The sequence below is a fragment of the Pseudophryne corroboree genome, chromosome 3 (genome assembly GCF_028390025.1).
Source record: "Pseudophryne corroboree isolate aPseCor3 chromosome 3, aPseCor3.hap2, whole genome shotgun sequence".
Lineage (NCBI taxonomy): Eukaryota > Metazoa > Chordata > Amphibia > Anura > Myobatrachidae > Pseudophryne > Pseudophryne corroboree.
Genome location: NC_086446.1, coordinates 366,619,697 through 366,641,188, shown reverse-complemented (window position 1 = coordinate 366,641,188; position 21,492 = coordinate 366,619,697). Strand labels below are relative to the sequence as shown.

General features: G+C 44.1%; 1 protein-coding gene across 2 annotated transcripts; it reads left to right on the top strand.

Moving 5' to 3' along the window:
• The first annotated feature begins 4,390 nt into the window (after positions 1–4,390).
• On the top strand, positions 4,391–20,566 carry PHOSPHO1 (phosphoethanolamine/phosphocholine phosphatase 1). 2 transcript variants are annotated; one of them, XM_063959852.1, is made up of 2 exons: positions 4,391–4,504; positions 13,368–20,566. In XM_063959852.1, exon 2 carries the CDS (start codon positions 13,377–13,379, stop codon positions 14,118–14,120), a length of 744 nt encoding a protein of 247 aa, XP_063815922.1. In that variant the 5' UTR covers positions 4,391–4,504; positions 13,368–13,376; the 3' UTR covers positions 14,121–20,566. The 2 variants fall into 2 exon arrangements, with proteins under 2 accessions (XP_063815922.1, XP_063815921.1); XM_063959851.1 differs by lacking the exon at positions 4,391–4,504 and adding an exon at positions 4,592–4,827.
• Positions 20,567–21,492: the final 926 nt, after the last annotated feature.

The window sequence follows — 21,492 nt, the reverse complement described above, 5'->3', positions numbered from 1 at the left end:
TCGAATCGTTAAAAAAAGCAGCAAAAAAATAGACCTTTTTTTTCAGTCGAGTTTGGATAACCATGCACGGATCACTGAGATCTGTGCATGGTTATCTATGGGAAAGGGTCTGTTTAGTGTAAAAACTGGAAAAAAAATGGCGTGGGGTCCCCCCTCCTAAGCATAACCAGCCTCGGGCTCTTTGAGCCGGTCCTGGTTGAAAAAATTTTGGGGGAAAAATGACAGGGGTTCCCCCATATTTCTTCAACCAACACCGGGCTCTGCGCCTGGTCCTGGTTCCAAAAATACGGGGGACAAAAAGCGTAGGGATCCCCCGTATTTTTGAAACCAGCACTGGGCTCCACTAGAAAGGTACATAATGCCACAGCCGGGGGACACTTTTATACTGGTCCCTGCGGCCCTGGCATTACATACCCAACTAGTCACCCCTGGCCGGGGTACCCTGGAGGAGTGGGAACCCCTTAAATCAAGGGGTCCCCCCCTCCAGCCACCCAAGGGCCAGGAGTGAAGCCCGAGGCTGTCCTCCCCATCCAAGGGCGGCAGATGGGGGGCTGATAGCCTTTAAAAAAAATGTTAATATTGTTTTTAGTAGCAGTACTACAAGTCCCAGCAAGCCTCCCCGCAAGCTGGTACTTATAGAACCACAAGTACCAGCATGCGGTGGAAAACCGGGCCCGCTGGTACCTGTAGTACTACTACTAAAAAAATACCCCCCAAAAAACAGGACACACACACCGTGAAAGTATAAGTTTATTACAGACATGCACACCTCCATACATACATACTTACCTATGTTCCCACGAGGCTCGGTCCTCTTCTCCATGTAGAATCCTTGGGGTACCTGTGAAAAAAATTATACTCACATAATCCAGTGTAGAATCAGACCTTTGTATAATCTACGTACTTGGCAAAATAATAAAACGGAAACCCGACCACGCACTGAAACTTTCCCCGACTGCCAGGACCCCCCCTGACTCCTGTCAAAGAGGGTCCCTTCAGCCAATCAGGGAGCGCTACGTCGTGGCACTCTCCTGATTGGCTGTGTGCTCCTGTAGTGTCTGTCAGGCTGCACACGGCAGAGATACAATGTAGCGCCTATGCGCTCCATTGTATCCAATGGTGGGAACTTTGCGATCAGCGGTTGACCGATAGTAACCTCACCGCTGACCGCAAAGTTCCCACCATTGGCTACAATGGAGCGCATAGGCGCTACATTGTATCTGTGCCGTGTGCTGCCTCACAGACACTACAGGAGCACACAGCCAATCAGCAGAGTGCCACGACGTAGCGCTCCCTGATTGGCTGAAGGGACCCTCTTTGACAGGAGTCAGGGGGGTGTCCTGGCAGTCGGGGAAAGGGGTCCCATGTGTAAACATGGGACCCCTTTCAGTGCATGGTCGGGTTTCCGTTTTATTATTTTGCCAAGTACGTGGATTATACAAAGGTCTGATTCTACACTGGATTATGTGAGTATAATTTTTTTCACAGGTACCCCAAGGATTCTACATGGAGAAGAGGACCGAGCCTCGTGGGAACATAGGTAAGTATGTATGTAATAAACTTATACTTTCACGGTGTGTGTGTGTCGTTTTTTGGGGGGTATTTTTTTAGTAGTAGTACTAGAGGTACCAGCGGGCCCAGTTTTCCACCGCATGCTGGTACTTGTGGTTCTATAAGTACCAGCTTGCGGAGGACGCTTGCTGGGACTTGTAGTACTGCTACTAAAAACAATATTCACATTTTTTAAAAAGGCTATCAGCCCCCCATCCGCCGCCCTTGGATGGAGGGGACAGCCTCGGGCTTCACCCCTGGCCCTTGGGTGGCTGGAGAGGGGGTACCCTTGATTTAAGGGGTTCCCACTCCTTCAGGATACCCCGGCCAGGGGTGACTAGTTGGGTATATAATGCCAGGGCCGCAGGGACCAGTATAAAAGTGTCCCCCGGCTGTGGCATTATGTACCTGGCTAGTGGAGCCCGGTGCTGGTTTAAAAAATACGGGGGACCCCTATGCTTTTTGTCCCCCGTATTTTTGGAACCAGGACCAGGCGCAGAGCCCGGTGCTGGTTGATTAAATATGGAGGAATCCCTGTCATCTTTCCCCCCATATTTTTTCAACCAGGACCGGCTCAAAGAGCCCAAGGCTGGTTGTGCTTAGGAGGGGGGGACCCCGCACAATTTTTTTTTAGATTTTTTAAGACTTTAAACAACTTTTTAAGGTACACAATGGAGCCCTGCACGGATCTCACAGATCCGGCCGGGATTCCTTGTGTTTTGTCAGGCAGTGTTTTACTCATCACTCACGTAAAACACTGCCTGATATTACGAATCACATCGACATCGGAAAAAACGATTGTGCAAAACTCGGCAGCTTAGTGAATGATCGTATCAGGATTCAAAAAGTTGCAGTAAAATGCACCCGATTCCATTCGAGTTCAAACACCCTTCAAAACGGCAAAAACACGAATCTTTGTAAATATACCCCATTGTGATTATCGGTCACTGTCCAGATGCTGGAGGAATAGCTGCACGGTGCAGCGTGCTGCTTATCCGTCTGGTCCCATGATGTAGATAAGGACATGGGCTGAGTCAGAGCCGGATTAAGGGGGGGGCCCAGGGGGTAAGTACCCCGGGCCCCCCTCTTGACAAGGGCCCCCCACCACCCGCCACAGATCGGACCTCCGATCTGCGGCGCTGCGCTCCCAGCGGCTCACTGTTGGTTGCCCTGGTAACCTAACAGCAGTGGAAGCGGCGCCGGCGCCTCACAGAAGTACAGGACAGCTGAGCGACGGCTCAGCTGTCCAATGGTGTGTGAAGGCGCTGTGCTTCCAGCGGCTGCCTATAGGTTGCCCTGGCAACCTAATAGCAGCAGCAGCAGCAGCAGCAGCAGCAGCAGCAGCAGCAGCGTGGAGGAGCGTGGAGGATCGCGCTCTCACTCTCCTCTCATGGGTCACAAGCAGCCTGCCAGCGGCAGAGGGAAAAAAAGTAAGCTGGGTGTATTTTTTTTTTTTTAATCATGTTGTTAAATTGGAATTTTTGGCTCTGTCATGTTGCCATTATGTGTTTGTATGTATGTATAAAGTGTGTGTGTATATATATATATATATATATATATATATATATATATACACACATACATACAATATATATATATATATATATACACATACAGTATATATATATATATATATATATATATATATACACACACACACAGTGTATATATATATACAGTGTATATATATACAGTGTATATATATATATATATATGTTGGGTAAGTGCGACCGGTCACCATAGTGACACCAGGATCCCGGCTTGGAGATGGCCGGGGGGGATGGCGAGCGCAACGAAGCCCCTTGCGGCCTCGCTGAGCTCGCCACACTACGGGCTCGGTGGTGAGCTGTGCTCACTACAAGTTCTACTCCCACTCTATGGCTGTCGTGGACACCCACGAGTGGGAATAGTCCCTGTTAGTCGGCATGCCGACTATCGGGATTGTTAGGGGGTGGGATCCCGGCGTAGATATTGTGACCAGTGGTCTCCTGATCGCCGGTAACATAACTACATCCCATGTGTATATGTATGTATGTATGTATATATGTGTGTGTGTATATATATATATATATATATATATATACACATACATACACCTATAGATATATAAAATTTAGGGGCCCCGCAATTTGAAGTGCCCCGGGCCCCCCATAGTCTTAATCCGGCTCTGGGCTGAGTGGAGGATGGGATGGGTGGTAGGAGGACTTCGACTGACAAACCGGTTAAAGGCAGAGAGAACTTGATCATCCCTCAGGAGCCTGCCACTAGGGACATTAACTTGTCACTAATAATTGTATTTACAATGGCATTATCTATTTAATAGTACTACATAAGGAAACAAAGATGAAGTATCATGCTATCAGACAGGAGCCGCGTTACTTGGCTGCGGGATACGTGTAACTTTAGTATTACAGCTATTTATCGTTCCCTTACTCACATGGGAGAGTGCGGCTCTGCTGGCAGTGAATGTACTAGTGTAGTGTTTGCCACGCACTGCCCACGGAGCAGCGACTCTATATGCATATGGGCACAGCACAGCCCGGCCGGCATCCGTCTGTACGGGTGGCTGAACGCCGCGCACAGCGCACAGAGAGCATCCCCACCACCACGCACCGGAATCAGCAGCGCTAGCAGCACCCAGCCCGACTGTTACCTAAGATAAGGGGGTGTGCCGGGCGGTGGGCGTCTGTCACTGCGGCTTTCCCCGCCTACATGGCAGCTTGTGAATGGAAGTGGGCGGGGCATGTGGCTGTTGGGCGCTTGTTACTCCGCCCTGTTGCGGCGTCCTCTGATCACCAGCTCAAGCTCCTATTGGCTGAGGTACGTGTGACGCGAAGCGATGCAGCCGGTTCACATATTGATATAAAACATCGGGCGAGCTATCAGGGACCGACACACACAGGGCAGGACGTCATCCCATCCGGGAGGAGAGAGGAGCCATACAGACAAGAGCGTAAGATGAACCCCCCATTCCCCCTGCTTATATAACTTGAACTGTCCTGACCTTCACTTATCTCATACGGGAAGATACCACTTAAGGTTTGGAGGGGGTTAACTCTTTAGAGGGCAAAGCAAGGAGTGGGATCGACCACTGAATACTGGGGGAGGATAATCCGGTGTGTGACAGCATAGGGGCAGCAGTGATGGGAGAAGCCCTCGATGGTGACATTACTTCTAACAGTGCCTGAATGAGCAGGGGTCAGAGCTGCACTTGCTGCAGCAGGGGGCTGCTGAAGGGTAGTGATGGCTCTGACCCCAGTGGTCCTGTGGCTGCAGGTAGGCTGTTCATGGAGTAGAAGATGATCTGAGCTTGCTACTATGTAATATGACTGCTATATGTCTTGTTCCTGTATCATGGCGTGTTCTATAGACCAGCATGGCGTTATAGGTGACGAGAACAGTAAGTTGGGCAGACCTCAGCCCGGTGGTAGCAAAGCAGAGAGCACAGAGATCCCTGCTCTTGGCTGTACTTACCTTGCCATGCATTTACCCACCACCACCCCCTGATCTTCCTCTTTTTTTTTTTTTTTTTTATTAACTCTCTTTCTTTCCTCCTCTCCTAATGATATGTATCCATCTAGTCAGGGTGATAGAGATAGCTGCACTGGAGCTTTATAACGCCTTTTACAGTTGAGATATTTGTTTATAAATTACATATTACTGGCCCTAAAAACATCTGCTTACCTCTAAAATGCATCATTTACCATATTTGTTATTACTTGTTTGTTGTCTGTAGTTGTGTATATTTTTCAAGCTTTATGCTTATTTGTATACATTATTTGCCTTAGGTATTTACAACCGCAGGAAAAAGTACATCCTTTTTTTCCCCTAATCCTAATTTGAAATATCAGAACATATTGGGTGGAACTCAATTCTCAGCAGCATCCACAAAGTGTCATCAGAACGCCAGAGGAAAATGTGCAATGTTTCTGTGCCGTAACTCTGGGATGTGTGTAGCTGAACATCGCAATCGCACATCACCAAGAATTGTATACCTACACTGGAGTTATAAACCACAGCTTATTATAGTAAACACCACTAGAACATATGCTTATATAAAGTGCAGGACTAAAGAAGTGTCAGTTGGTAGTTTTATGAATATTATATTGAATATTCGTATTCTGTGTGCATAGTATACGTTCATAGGGGGATATTCAATTGTTTGAAAAGACAGTTGGGTGTCTGTTTTCTCCTATTTAATAGACAGGGAAAAACAGACACCTAACCGACTTTTCAAACATTTGATGTTGACACAATGTTGACATTTTGAATCCTGATATGGTCTGAATGTCAACTTTGGCAGAATGTTCACAATGGCAGAATGTTGACATGACATAGCGGTATATTCAATTACAGTCGAAACTTCCGTCTTGTCGGAAGGGGTTCCAGCCTTTTCAATCCCCCCCCTCAGTCAGGAAATTTGACTTGTCGGAAAGCACGTGGATCAACGGAATAGCCGCCGTTCCGCATGCTTCTGTCGGAAATGGGAACAAATTCATTAGTTTTTGGTCCCGTTTCCGACAATCTCAATCTGACTTTTAAAAAAGTAAAAATTATGAGATGGGAAAGCGGGGCGTCGGGCTATAGAGGCAGCAGGGCACAGGTACCTCTATGCAGGGCGTCCCCCCGGCCGGGCTCCTCACTCCCGGCAACGCTCCCCTCCTGCTGTTGACAGCACACCCCGTCCTGCCACTTACAGCAGCGGCAGGACGGGACACCGGGAACAGACAAATCTGACAGTCAAATTTGGCCGCTCATTGAATAGGGCTTGTCGGATCCATTCCGACAAATGCATGTCGGAATGGATCCAACTTTAATTGAATATACCCCATAATATCCAATTGTTAATATCGACAATAGAATGTTGACAGACAATTTTTGAAATTTGTAGGAGGGGAGGGCTAGTGTTAAGCTACAGGAGAAAAGTGTTAGGCACTATGGAGACGGTTAAGGGTAGGCACTGGGGATGGGGGTGGATTAGGTTAGGATTAGCAATAGTCATCACTATAAACCACGCAGGAACCATTGGAAATCATCCTGATGTCACTGCTGGACCTGAAAGACACCGCTGGAGTCACCAAACTTGCCTTACCAGGTACAGTAAGTCACTACTAGACCACCTGGGACATTTAGTCAACATTCTTATCTTTTCGTAATTTTATCATTGTCAATATGATGAATGTCAACATGGCTAATGTATACGTTATGGTCATGTCGATATTCTTGTGACAGCATTATTAGTTTCAACATGATAAATTGCAACAAAATATAACACACCAAAGCACAGGCTCTTTTTTGGCAACATAATTCATTCATCAAAATTAAAAGTATTAATTACACATGCCTGTAAAAGAAAAATTGTCTGAATACAAATTGCTGATTTTTATAGGTTTTTGGGTCCTATTTTCAGAATAAAATACAAAAACATTCCATAACGTATCAATTTTCCAGCAACTCAAATTTTCATTTTCAGTATTTCCACAATTATTGTATTAAGCTGGAGGAGATCTCACTCTCTGGCGGACTTCCTCCATTTCAAGTTTATTCTCTCCTCCTACAGCTCTGCTCTTTCCCTCGCCAAGCAATCCTTTTTCCAAGCACTCATCTCTTCTCAGTCCTCCTGTCCACGCCGTCTCTTTGAAACTTTCAACACTCTCCTTCGCCCCCCTCCTCCTCCCCTCCCATCCTCCCTCACTGCCACTGACTTTGCCTCCTTCTTCATCTCCAAAATTGAGGATATCCGAACCGACATCTCCCGCCGTCACCCCTCTGCTACCCCCCTGCCCCCTCTATCCCTCCCCTCCACCTATCCCACCCTGTCCTCCTTCCATCCGACTTCAGAAAAGGAAGTCCACTCCCTCATCTTATCCTCCCCCCCCACCACCTGCCCCCTGGACCCCCTCCCCTCCCGTCTTCTCCGCTCCCTCTCCCCCACTGCCTGCTCCCACCTTGCTCACCTCTTTATCCTGTCCCTCTCCACCGGCATCTTCCCCTCACCATTCAAACATGCTCTGGTCTCACCTATTCTCAAAAAACCTAACCTCGACCCCTCATCACCCACTAACTACCGCCCCATCTCTCTTCTCCCTTTCGCCTCCAAATTACTTGAACGACTAGTCTACAACCGTCTCACAAGCTACCTCTCTGACAACTCCATCCTCGATCCACTACAATCTGGCTTTCGCCCACTCCACTCAACTGAGACTGCCCTGGTGAAAGTCACCAATGACCTGCTTTCGGCCAAATCCAGGGGCCACTTCTCTCTGCTCATCCTTCTGGACCTCTCTGCTGCCTTTGATACCGTAGATCATCCTCTCCTCCTCGGCACACTCCAAAACGCTGGCCTCTCTAGCACCGTCCTTGACTGGTTTTCTTCTTACCTCACTAACCGCTCCTTCTCTGTATCTGCCTCAAGCACCACCTCACACCCTTCCATCCTTCCTGTTGGTGTCCCTCAGGGTTCTGTCCTTGGACCCCTTCTGTTCTCCCTGTATACCTCTTCCCTGGGTGTGCTCATTAACTCATTTGGCCTTCAATACCACCTCTACGCTGATGACACACAACTCTACCTCTCATCTCCTGATCTGTCCCCCTCTGTCCTCTCTCAGGTTTCGAGCTGCCTCTCTGCAATCTCCTCCTGGATGTCTGAACGCTCTCTAAAGCTCAACATGGACAAAACAGAACTCATCATCTTCCCCCCATCCAGAGCAACACCCCCGACCAATATCTCCATCATTGTTGACAACATCACCATCTCCCCCGTTCCCCAATTCCGCTGCCTGGGCGTCACTCTCGACTCCTCCCTCTCCTTTGCACCCCACATCCAATCTCTGGCACAATCCTGTTGTTTCCAGCTACGCAACATTGCTCGTATCAGGCCATATCTCTCCCAGAGTGCAACTAAACTCATCATCCACTCACTGGTAATCTCACGACTTGACTACTGCAATGTCCTCCTCACTGGCCTCGCTTGCTCCCATCTTGCTCCCCTCCAATCTGTCCTGAACTCCGCAGCTAGGCTTATCTTCCTCTCACGCCGCACCACATCTGCCACTCCCCTTCAACAAAATCTACACTGGCTCCCATTCCCCTACAGAATCCTCTTCAAACTCCTCACCCTTACATACAAGGCCATCTCTATCTCCACTGCTCCCTACATCTCCAACCTCCTTTCCCTTCATACTCCCTCCCGCCCCCTACGGTCGACTAATGACCGTCGCCTCTCCACCGCCCTGGTTACTGCTTCCCATGCACGAGTTCAGGATTTTGCCCGTGCTGCACCCCTTCAGTGGAACGCACTCCCCCGCTCCATTAGACTCTCCCCAACCTTGCAAAGCTTTAAACGGGCACTAAAAACCCACTTATTCATCAAAGCGTACCCTTCTGATGCATAACCCAGAGCTGAAGCCGCGCCTCCACCCCCCCTGCCTCATGCCGTGAACATCTCCGCTTTGCTTGCATACTGCCATCAGGCTACCTTCCACTTGCCTGCACCTCTTGTCATCTGTCTGTTGCCCCTCCCCAATAGATTGTTAGCTCTTCAGAGCAGGGCCCTCTTTCCTCTTGTTATCTAAGCCCTCGTCTCAGCATATTTCACTCACAGCTCTCCCCTACTCAACGACCATCTTTATCCTGCTGGTAAAGGCTCATCTCCATCTATAACCACCAGCCTCTAGTAGTACGATGAGCACTCCATCAATACTTACATCTTAGCTGTATTATGTCCTGAGAATGTGTGGTGCTCTGTTACCTGTACTCTATTTCTGTTATTTATTTACTGTAATGCAATGTTTTGTCCCCTGTACTGTCCTTTGTACGGCGCTGCGAAACACATGTGGCGCCTTATAAATAAAATGTAATAATAATAATAATAAGCTTTAAAACAAAAAATGTCGTTATAGTGCTTTGAGAACATTTATTATGCTATCATTTGATCACAGTTTGAAGAAGGAACATTCAAAGAACAAAGAGGGGTAATATGGGAATGGGTGGGGTTGGCTATTGGCTAGTACCAAGAGGAGCTTTGAAAGGAAAAAGACTAGGCAGCTTAAGTACCTGTAACGTGCAGAAGACCATTTTTAATGTTTTGTACACTGTCAATAAGGATTTCTATTAATAGTTTTGTGTATAAAACTTTTTTAATGGTCTTTCTTTTTTACAAATAAATATGTTTGAACCAGAATAATTATTATGCTATTGCCCCATATTTTCACATTCACTTTGTGAAAAAAACTTGCATGATAGAGAAATTGAATGCTCATTTTTGAAATCGGCATCCAAAACACATAACAGTCATCAAATTATAAACAATTTTCAATTGCCCTAATTTTGCAGGCCTGTGTTATACATGCCCATGACACGTGGTGTAAAGCATGGTTTAAATGGCTTAAGATGTTGCTGCTTGAAAAATAAATAAGATATAGATAATCCAACTAATCAACTGAAAATGACAACATGTTATTAATTTAAAACCACAGCAATCGATCAACAATTTGCTTTTATTTATCTGGTGCAAGATGAACAGAGTAAAGCTGGTTACTCACTTGCTGGATACACCGTTTCAGATCTAATCTGCATATGAGATAAATGCACTGACCTGGCATACACACTGAGCTGCTTTTAGCTCAGTATGTCATTTCTTCAATGGGACCCTGAACTCAGGGATCTACATTTTTAAGCAGGACATAAAATCCTGACCAACCATTGCAGGAGCATTTGAAGAAGTTTGTTTGCTATCACGACTGTAACGCTCCTGTACAGTGTTGGTTCCAGATGTGGGACTGCAGCGCAGTCTAAAATTCATATAGGGGAGCCACACCCAGAATCGCCATTTGCAGCGCAGTTCTTATTTAAATTTCCATTAGTCATGTGAAGGCCTGGCAGTCATGTAGTAGAAGTGTACTGTATGTGAGTACATACACTTCTACATGTCCGTTTTGGACCGGGTTTTTTTTTTTTTTTTTTTAAACGCCTGGGATGTGTAAATGGACCGAAGAGGACCGGTCTACGATGTTTGTGAGTATGTTTTTTGTTGTTGTTATTTTTTACAGGTACCCTATGGATTTCTAATGGACAAGGGGACCGAATCGCTTCATGGGATGTAGGTAAGCATATTTAAGTGTGCAAGTATGTTTTATTAAAGCTATACTGTGTAAGGTGTCCGTGTCCTGTCTTTATTTTTAAATTATTTTATAGGTGAAACTACAAGTACCAGCGGGCCCTATAATCCCCTGCATGATGGTACTTGTGGTTCTCCAAGTACCAGCATGTGGGGGAGGCTTGCTGGGACCTGTAGTTCCACAAGTAAAAGACAATATTAATCTTTATTTTACACTTTGGCTATCAGCCCGGCATTCACAGCCCAGGAATGCTGAGGACAGCCCCGGGCTTCAGCCCTGGACCTTGGGTGCCTGGACAGGGGTAATCCCTTTAATGGGGTCCCCACTGTCCCAGGAAAGTCCGTCCAGGGCTTACTAGTTGAGGATTTAATGTTACGGCTGCAGGGACCTGTATAAATGTGTCCACCCACCGGCTGTGGCATTATTTCCTTGACTAGTGAAGCCTGGTGCTGGTTCCAAAAATACGGGGATCCCTATATGTTTTCCCACCCCATATTTTTGTATCCAGGACTGCTCCAAGAGCCTGGTGCTGGTTATGTTGCGGGGGTGGGGGACTGAAAGTCTTTTTTTATTTATTTTTAACTGTTTCAGCACTTTTATAGACAGAACCTTGCACGGATCTCATTGATCTATGCATGCTTCTGTCAAACTCGCCAGCCAGAAGCTGTTCTATTTTTTTGGAGAGATTTTGGTAACATTTAGAGTGCAAGCTCGCACCCTATCTATTGGCCGAGTTGTATCTGTGCAATGGCAAAACATCTGGATTTGAGTTTTGGGGTTGCAGGAAACATGCGAGTTTGCATGTTCTCGCACACCCTATTTCATTGGTCAAGTTTGCAAAATGTGCGCGTTTAGCGCTAAACTCGCACATTTGTACAAACACACACTGCATTACTTCCCACCGTTGGCTTGAATTGTGACCTACAAACTGTCAGATTTACTATACAGCAATTTGAAGGGTCATTGTAAAACCACTGCCTGGCACAAATCACCACAAAATCACTAGAAAGCTATTTGGCTAATCAATTGATGAGAAAGCTTAATACATTTGCTGCGAGTGTAGTCATGTATTGAACATAAGGATGCAAAACATCAGTGATTATTTTATTAAGGCATTATTATTTAATGAATACTTTAGAGATTAAATTAATGTTTAATATTATTAATCGAGCAATATACTTTGCTAATTGGGAAATAATGTGTGGCAGATCAACAAGTATTATTTTATGTCACTATAAATGGTTCCCACATCATTACCTAAGAATTTTCCCCCATCATAGGGCTCAATCCAATTAGGTGCAATTTGCCGTTTTCACTGAAAATTTGCAATGCAAATGCATTTTGCAATGCAATTACAAACTTGTATTGAAGCAGTCAAAGTAAACTCACAGGTTTTTTTTGTTTGCTACCTGCTGAGGGTGTGAAAAGGTAAGGAAATCTTTATTTTAATTTATTTTAAGGTAAAAAAGTCCGGACTTGCTTCAGAACCCCTCCCTAATAAAAACAAACTCGCATTTGCAGACTCTCATCTAATTGGATTGATCCCATAATATTTTTGTTCCCATTTGAAAACAATGAATACTTCAACTCAATATACATAATAAAAATATTGCTCTAATAATATAATCAAATATAATTTTGGATCCCTAATATATTGAATAGATTATAATGCCTTCATATAATACATATTAAAGTTTTGTCTTCTAAATCAACATATAATGATTGCATAATAAATGTATTGAGACTCCTTATCATGCTAAAAAAACACGCAGATTGGGCTTTCACGCCTGTTAGAGGCAGCTCTTTTGTTTAGCGTGATTTTACGGTTTGCAAATTCAATTCTAGATAAATTTAGTGTCCAAATCTTTATACATGAAAACTCGAGACGGCAGTGTGGAGTTTTTTAAAATTGTGGTTTTGTTAGTAAATCTGGTGGCTTTAAAATTGTAGCAAACAAAGATAAAAAAAATCATTGGTATTAAAAAATGCCATTTAGTATATTTTCTCCATTGGCATTATATAAAAAAAAAAACTGTGATAAACACATTTCTATATTTCTATATTTTTTCTAACATTGAGTACTATGCTACATTGAAAAATTCTCACATGGTATTGTAGTCTATAGGGGGGAATGTTGTTTTTTGGGAGCCCAATGAAGCTGTTAAATTGTTATGCCGATTGGGTGCGCACACCCATCATTTCTACTCGCACCTTCTGAGGGGATGAGCACAAATGCCCGAAAAGTCAGGCTTTTGTGCACCATAACTGTAGTTTCAGCAGCGTGCCCTGTATTTTAGACAGGTTTACCCGCCTTACGCGGCTAAATCCGATACAATTGGGCACAAGAAGTATTGGGTGCCTAAAATAATTGAATAGTTCTGTCCGTTGCCCATTACTTATGGGCGCACAAAACAGAATTGGATTCTCCCATAAAGTTTATGACTGATGTAATATAATGTTAGAGACATAATTATGAGAAGAAAAAAAACCAAAGGTTTATTGAGTTCTTGCTTGCATTCCATATGCAGTTAGCTATGACAGGTATGACAAAAATCACATTTACGTACTTATACTTGTACTTTATTCCCTGAGGTTAAAAATAACTGACTTTTGTTGTGTTTCATAAAGAAACTGCCAGGATGACATGCAAGATTGTTAACTCATACAGTTAAATGACCATGTTATTTACTTACGTAGGTGATAAAGATGGCAGCCACTCAAAAATACCTCCTGGTTTTCGACTTTGATGAGACAATTGTCAATGAGAACAGTGATGATTCAGTGATTCAGGTGGCACCAGACCAGGAGCTTCCTGATTGGTTACGGGAAACCTTCCAAGATGGCTATTACAACCAGTACATGCAGAGGGTATTTCAGTACCTTGGAGATAAAGGCGTCAGATTGATTGACCTCAAAGCTGTGTATGAAAAAATCCCACTCTCACCTGGAATGCCTACTCTCTTTCGGTTCTTGGCCAAGAACCAAGATCGGTTTGAGATCATACTCATGTCTGATGCTAATATGTTTGGCATTGAAAGCAATTTGAAAAGCTATGGTTATGAGTCCCTTTTCCGCAGGATAATCAGCAACCCTACTAATGTTGAGAAGAGTGGATACTTGACTCTAAGTCCGTATCATACACACAGCTGCTCGCAGTGCCCAGCAAACATGTGCAAGAGGAAGATTCTGGCAGAGTACCTCAATGAACGATCACAAGAAGGAGTGAAGTTTGAAAATCTGTTGTATGTTGGAGATGGATCCAATGATTTCTGCCCATCTGTTGTATTTACTTCGACAGATGTTGCTTTCCCTCGAAAAAATTACCCCATGCATAAACTGATCAGAAAGATGGAAGAGAAACAGAAGGGAGCCTTCAAAGCTAGAGTCGTCCCTTGGGATTCTGCTGAAATGGTTGCACAGTATCTTCAGGCACTTCTCAACAAGTCCTAGGAATAGAGAAGAATATGAATTTTTTTATATTAGAATAATGACTGTGAGTCCCATGAATGTGGCTCAGTGTTTACGATCAATCCTACTATGCAGTTATTTTAACTTCCAACCTCTTCTCTTTGGGGTTGCAAGGTTATTCTTCACATGCCAATGTTCAAATATGCTAATATTTCCTGTCAGTGGGGTATGATGTACTGTTCTGTCCCACACTTTACCCATATACTTAAGTATTGCATATGAATTTGTCTTGACTGAAGAACAAAAGTTAGTTATCGTTTAACTTAACATGCTCACATGTATTGCTAAAGCATGAAGATGCAGCTTCTGAATACCTCACAAACGTCTAGAACAAAAGCCTTTACAAGTCATACAAAGAAAGAAAATATTGTAGCTCCTGCAGTGTGTTCCAGGCTGTAGCTAAATATCAAGAGTAGGGTTGTGAATTATAAAAAGAAAAGAAGACTAACAGCTGGGATTTCAAGTATCATACAGGGTGAACTACGGAAAATGGCCAGAACACTATTCACAGTCAATAAGTAAAATCTAATTGTGGTGCACAATGTCTCTCCTCCAAACAGGAGCTGATTAACCAACACGTTTTATAATACGCAGTGAGTTTTAATACTTGTTGCGTATGATAAATGGTGCTCCAGCCAGTCGGCTCCCAACGGTCATTTTTAAACACATGACAGGAGCTGATTGGCTGAAGCACCCGTTATCATACGCAACAAGTTTTAAAACTCTTGCTTTTAATAAGATCATTGATCAATCAGCCCTACAGTTTACTTCCAGTAGTTCCATAGGTTTGTGTACCCAACATCTTCAGCAACAGTACAGAATGGAAAGACAGTGGTTGGGGGAGGGGGTCTGCCACTGGAGTAGATCTCACTGATTAAAGCATTTCATAGATTTCATAGTCACCATAACATCTTCCTATATATATATATATATATATATATATATATATATATATATATATATATATATATAAAATCTTGATATTAAGCCGGGGCTATTTTATCTCATTCGGCAGTGAACATTATATATTCACATTTTATGTTAATATATGTACAATGTTGGACTGGATCTTTTCTTTCACATTCACAATAACACTTTTGTTACGTCATCTCAGCGCAAAAATGGTTAACAGGTACAAGAACAACAAATGTAATCACGGACTGATGGTATAAGTGCTTCCAGTGGATTAAAAATATAAATAGTGTAAAAAGTATGAGTACAATCACGTACATAAAGAAAAATATATACTAGCAGCATGGTGGTACAGTGGTTGCTGTGTCACAATACTGGGTATATGAATTCCATTCCAAGCAGGTCACTATATGTGGAGTATGAATGTTCTCCTGGACAGGGGCGGAACTCCCGGAGACAGCGGAGTCCGTTGCCACCGGGCTCCTTGCCCTGAACGGGGCACGGCACTTGCTCCGTTGTCCCCCGTTCTGTCCACACATGATTCATTTCTGTAGTGTAGTGCAGCAGGCGCTGCTAGAGGAGCTGAGCGAGCGCAGCGCCTATCAGCATCAGCGGCGCTCACTCCTCGTCTCTGTGTTCTCTGCTGCTGTGCTCTGGTCTGGGTCGCGGGTGTCACGTGACATCCTTCCGCGACTCAGCCGCTGCCCGCCAGGACACATACTGTAGCAGCAGCCGCCAGGAGACAGTGCGCAGTGGGGAAAAGCGAGGCTGTTCCAGTCAGGAGCGTGGACTCCTGAAAACTGTACCCGATGTAAGTGCAAGCCATTTGGGAGAGGGGGAACATGTGAGGGAGATGACAGAACACCTGCTGCTGTCACCGCTCACAGGGTTGTTTAACTAAGCCTAAGCCTGACTCTGCCTCCCCTCTCTCCTGTCCTGTTCCCATCCCTGCACCTCTGTGTTGGCCCTGTCTCCCCTCTCTCCTGTCCCTCTCACCCCTGTCCTTTCCCTGCACCTATGTACTTGCCCTGCCTACCCTCTCTCCTGTCACCCTTGTCCTGTACCTGTCACCTCTGTGCTGGCCCTGCCTCCCCTCTCTCCTGTCACCCCTGTCCTGTCCTTGTCACCTCTTACCGGCCCTGTCATCTCTCTCAGCAGACACTTCTGTTCTGACCCTGTCCCCTCGGTCCAGTCCCTGTCATCCATGTCCTGACCCTGTCACACCTGTGCTGGCCCTGTCACCCTTCTTTCCTACCCCTGTACTGTCCCGTCCCTGCCACCTCTGTGCTGGCCCTGTCTCCCCTCTTTCCTGTTACTGTCACCTCTGTGCTGCTGGCCTTGTCATCTCTCTCAGCTGACACTTCTGTTCTGACCCTGTCCCCTCTGTCCAGTCCCTGTCACATCTGTGCTGGCCCTGTCACTCCTCTTTCCTACCCCTGTACTGTCCCAACCCTGCCACCTCTGTCACTGTCACCCCTGTCTCCTCTGTGCTGCTGGTCTTATCATCTCTCTCTGCTGACCCTTCAGTTCTGTGCCCTCTGTTCAGTCCCTGCCATCCCTGTCCTGACCCTGCTAACCGTCTCTCCTATCCCTTCAGTTCTGTCCTGGTTCTGCCCATGTCACCTCTTTCCTGTCCTGTCCTGTCCCCTTCCCCTCTGTCCTGGTCCTATCACCTCTCTCTTGTACCTGTCACCTCTATCTTGGTCCTGTCAGTTTTGTTCTTCCCCACTGGACTGTACCTGTCTTCGCGGAATTGGCCCTGTCACCTCTGTCCTGTCCCTGACACCCTTCTCTCCTGTCCCCTCTATTCTGTCATGGCCCTGTCATCCCTGTACTCTCCCTGTCCCCTCTGTCGTGGTCCTGTCACCCATCTTTCCTGGCCCTCTGTTTCGTCCTGGCCCTGTCACCTCTGTTCTGTGCCTGTCCCCTCTATCTTAGTCTGTGCTGGCCCCACTGGTCTTTCCCTTTCATCTGAGTACTGTCCCTGATACCTCTGTCCTGGCACTTTTTTCGAGGGTTGGGGGCACCAAACTCTAACTTGCCTCCGGGCGACGGGGATGAACTTACGCCACTGCTCCTGGAGGTTCCATTTGTTTAATCAGAGTTCTCCGGTTTCCTTCAAAAGTCTGAACCATTCACTGGTAGGTGTGTATATAAGAGATAGTAGATTCTAAGGGGTAAGTCCAATTAGGTGCGACATGAAACTTACAGACTCCGCACGAATGCGTGCGCCTGGGAATTCTCCAACACAATTAAAAAGGCCTATTTGCGGTACCCGCAGCAGTGGTTTGCAAATTGTCTGCCAAATGCGATGTGAGAGAAGTGCATAAAAAGCGGGGTGATCTTCCTAGACTCCAAAAAAGTGACAATTTCGTTAGCAGAATCTTACAGAAAGCTGTTAATGTGCATAAGGAAAGTACTAAAGGTTTTTAAAGGCGTAAATTCCTGATTTGTGCATTTAAAAAAATTTTTTTATAAAAGGCAAACTTTTTTGGCTTACTTTCAAATGAAAGAAAAAAGTAGGAATAAATATGCTTTTGGGGTACTTTGATGTGAAAATATATAAAGAAAAAGATAACTAATTTATTTTTCAATAAAATAAATGCTATAAATTTGGAATTCATAAAACAATAAAAAAAGGAGATTATGGGTAATTTGAGGCCATTTTTTAAACCCCCAAAAATGTCATTAATAGCTTAATTAAGCTAATTGGAATCTCCCAATTCCTATATGGTCAAGGTGTTCTGCATGGTGTCCCGACAATTTAACCTTGAAATAAGGATTTTTTCCTACCATCTTTCACCCTCAGTGAGGTGTGAACAGAAAAATGCGAGTTTACTCTGACTGGTTCAATGCGAGTTTCTATTTGGATTGCAATGTGAATTTGCAATGCGATATTGCAGAGAAAATAGAAACTCTCACCTAATTGGATTGACCCCTAAGAAGCACTGGGGTAGGGACTGAATAATATGTTTGGGCTAAAGAAATAAAGGCAAATATTATAATAATACATTTATCAAATAAGGGGTAAGGAAGACACGATGCTGACTATGTGATCTGTTATATGCTTCAATTAAGCGTCATTTTTGTACTTACATTAACAATAGGGATTAATGGGGGAATTCAATTAGACCTGATAAATTTTCACAAGACTAAAATGGGACTTTCCTGCAATATTTTTTGGGGTCAATTTAATGATACTATTTTTACAATGTGATGAAGCCTATTTTCACAGGATGCGGCATAAGGTCCCAGATCCTTTTCCGCAATTATGGCCATGCAAATGGGAAAGTTATCAGGAATTTATTTTTAATCTCCTGCCTCCGGGAAGGTGAAAATAAAATCCCTGATACTGCTAGCTATCAGGGCTAATTCAATAGCCCCAGGGGGATCAATTAGTGGCCGTAATTTATTGCGGCTAATTGTATTTCCCCCCTTAAGCTTATTCTACTCCATTAGTACTACAACTAGATTTAGTGCTACTCTTTCTATTCAGTTTCTGTGAGAAGTTATTTTTGAAGTCAACTTAATTCAAATTAAATAATTAACTTACAGTATGTTCTACAGAATCTTGCAGATGTCTGTTTGCAAAGCTCTGCTATCTTAATAAATAGTAGGAATCAGATGTTAAGTATATTTAAATAATAATAAATCTTACAGTGTATGGTGCAGAATTAATGGCTGTAATGCGCATCATGGCTAAAATTACATAGAAGGTTAATTACTACATGCATTAGTGCAGTTGTATGTAACAAACAATCTGCACCAATCAAAGCTTGTGTCTGATTAGTTGCTAGGAGTTACTGCATATTTCCAATTTTATGCTATTTGGAAAAGAATGCCCATAGATTTTGTAAAAGATGAGTACTATAACGACATGTAAGAAAACTATCTGAAAATATGTGCAAGAGAAAAGAATATTATATTATTATATATTTATAAAGAATTTGCTCAGTTTTCACCAAAAAATGATAAATGTACAGCCATGACTCATGTTAGATTAGGGTTATATAGGCGTATTTAGTGGCAATTTGCGGCACCATTTTGTACCTGTACTTCAGCAGTACCTCTAGTACAGCAGGATCAAAGTGCTAATTAGAAATAATCTAATATGGCATATTGCAAAAACAAGACTTAGGGTTTTTTTAATGTACTTTTAAATAAAACAATGCATTGATTTGCACTTTAATACAATGCGTCAAAGGTCTGTGAACCCATTTTCCTAGATTGCAAAATGAAAGCAAATAGCTGTGCTATGGGTTAAAGAGTTATTGAAAGAAACTATTTTGGTTAAATCTTGTACATTTAAAGAGGATCAGTCACCTTTCAAGATCTTTAAGTGACCTGCACCCAAAAAAAGATACCCCCCCCCCCCCAATAACACAGTCCCTTATGGCTGGGAGAATCTTAAAAGGAGGGTACACACGGAGAAATCCGTGCTTAAATTCTGAGCAATCTGACTAAAGGTGCATATACACGGAGAGATTTTGACTATGAGAGATTTTGACTGAGCGATTTCCCTTGAACTGGCAGTAGGAGATTTTGACTAACTTTTCCAGCGATTTTGACTAACTTTTCCAGCGATTTTGGCTATGAGCGATTTTGGCTAACTCATTCAAGCAAGGGGATGCTTTTTTTCCCCCAGCGACATAGCCAAAATTGACTTGCCTGCACAGTCTATTTTTAGCAGCGATAGCGACCTGGCGGGGACGCGCATCGCTATCGCTGGCTGTGTACACATGGAGAGATATGCACTAACTTTCTGAGTGATTTTGACTATATAGTCAAAATCGCTCAGCTATATCGCCCCGTGTGTATGCACCTTTAGTTAAGCATGGATCTCTCCGTGTGTATGCCCCATAGCGATGTGCGGCCCCGTGCATCGCTATCGCTGGTGCTAGATTGGCCTGCATGCAGGCTCAATCTAGCACATCGCTCATTTCACCGCTGGGTGAAATGAGCGTCCTCCCCCGCCGCCCCTCCCCCCCCCTCAGCAAACACATTGCGCTGTGCTGAGTGGGGGAGAGATGTGTACTGAGCGGTCTGTGCTAGATTGCTCAGCACACAACTGCCCCGTGTGTACGAGGCTTTACTGGTTTAGCTGATTAGTATGCTAATCAGGTGATTAAACATGCTAAACATCCCAACCACCATGCCAGTCATGGTCGCTGCTCCATGGCAGTGTCCTATACCATTGAGACATGCCGGTATGAAGCACGGGTATGGCAGAAGCAATACAGAGAACTGCTCACCATTCTATTTGCATAATTATCTATATCTATCCTTTGTTTTGTGCTAAAGGCTTTGTAATAAATAGAAGCAAACCTGCCATAAATGTGATAGTTCCTCTTTAACATGTTATGCACTATTGAAAGTATTTGTATTTTACTGTAATTAATGCATTGTTTAATCTTCATATTAATGTATTACACTCCGTATGGTTTAAATACCTGGCTTTAAACACCAATAGATTGTGTATTTAACAAAGTCCATTCAGTTATTACACATTTACTGTACGACAAATAACAAATCTATTTTTCTGTAAATTCTAAATTCATACAATATTATATGATTTGGGATATTATTTTATTTTAGATTTCCTTATTATTTTATTCCCTTAATTGTATTTAAAAGGTTATTTTTATACAATAAGTGGAAATATGGAAACTGAACATTTGCAGTAGCCAATTACTAAGTTAATGAAACATAAGCACATCCTTGTAAAACATGAAACACAGCCCATAACAGGACTTCAGTGAACCCTGTGCTGCCTCCCCCTCCCGATGAGTGCACACAGTCATGAAGCTGCACCTTAGGGAGTGGGTGGATGGGAACATCATGACAGTAGCAGCAAGGTATGGTAGATGCTAGATCCAAGTGGGCTAAAGAACCTCTGATCTCACAACCATGTGACCGCATGGGGAGGGGCAAGGTTGGTGGGCAAGCAGTTTTACTATCCACATGGACATCTATTGGGAACAGTAAAAACCTGTGGTGAGTGGAGTGAGCCACTTTGCCCAAAGTCTGGCGAGCGTACACGTTGGGTCCCATGTTCTGAACTTGAGTCGAACTTGCTCCTCCCCTGCCATTGAGGGTCACATGGTTCTGACATTAACAGTCCATTAGTTTCCTTGAATTTAGACTCAATCAGCAAAATACTGACCGTAGGACTCTCCAAGCAGCAATACTGGCTGCAGGGTGCCATTCCAAGAACTCTGTTAGCCAGACATAGGGACCAAGAGTCTGCGATGGGGCTGCCTCCCAGGGAACTCCGCCCTGTGTGATGGCGCTGATAGCACACCCCTAGTTACAGCCCTAATTGCACAAAACTAATATAATACAACCAAACTTGGAAGAAATGTCTATATTTCATGATTGATGATGAGTTAATGACAGATTGATCACTAGTCCTGACTTGAACTGATGCACAGACATTATACTT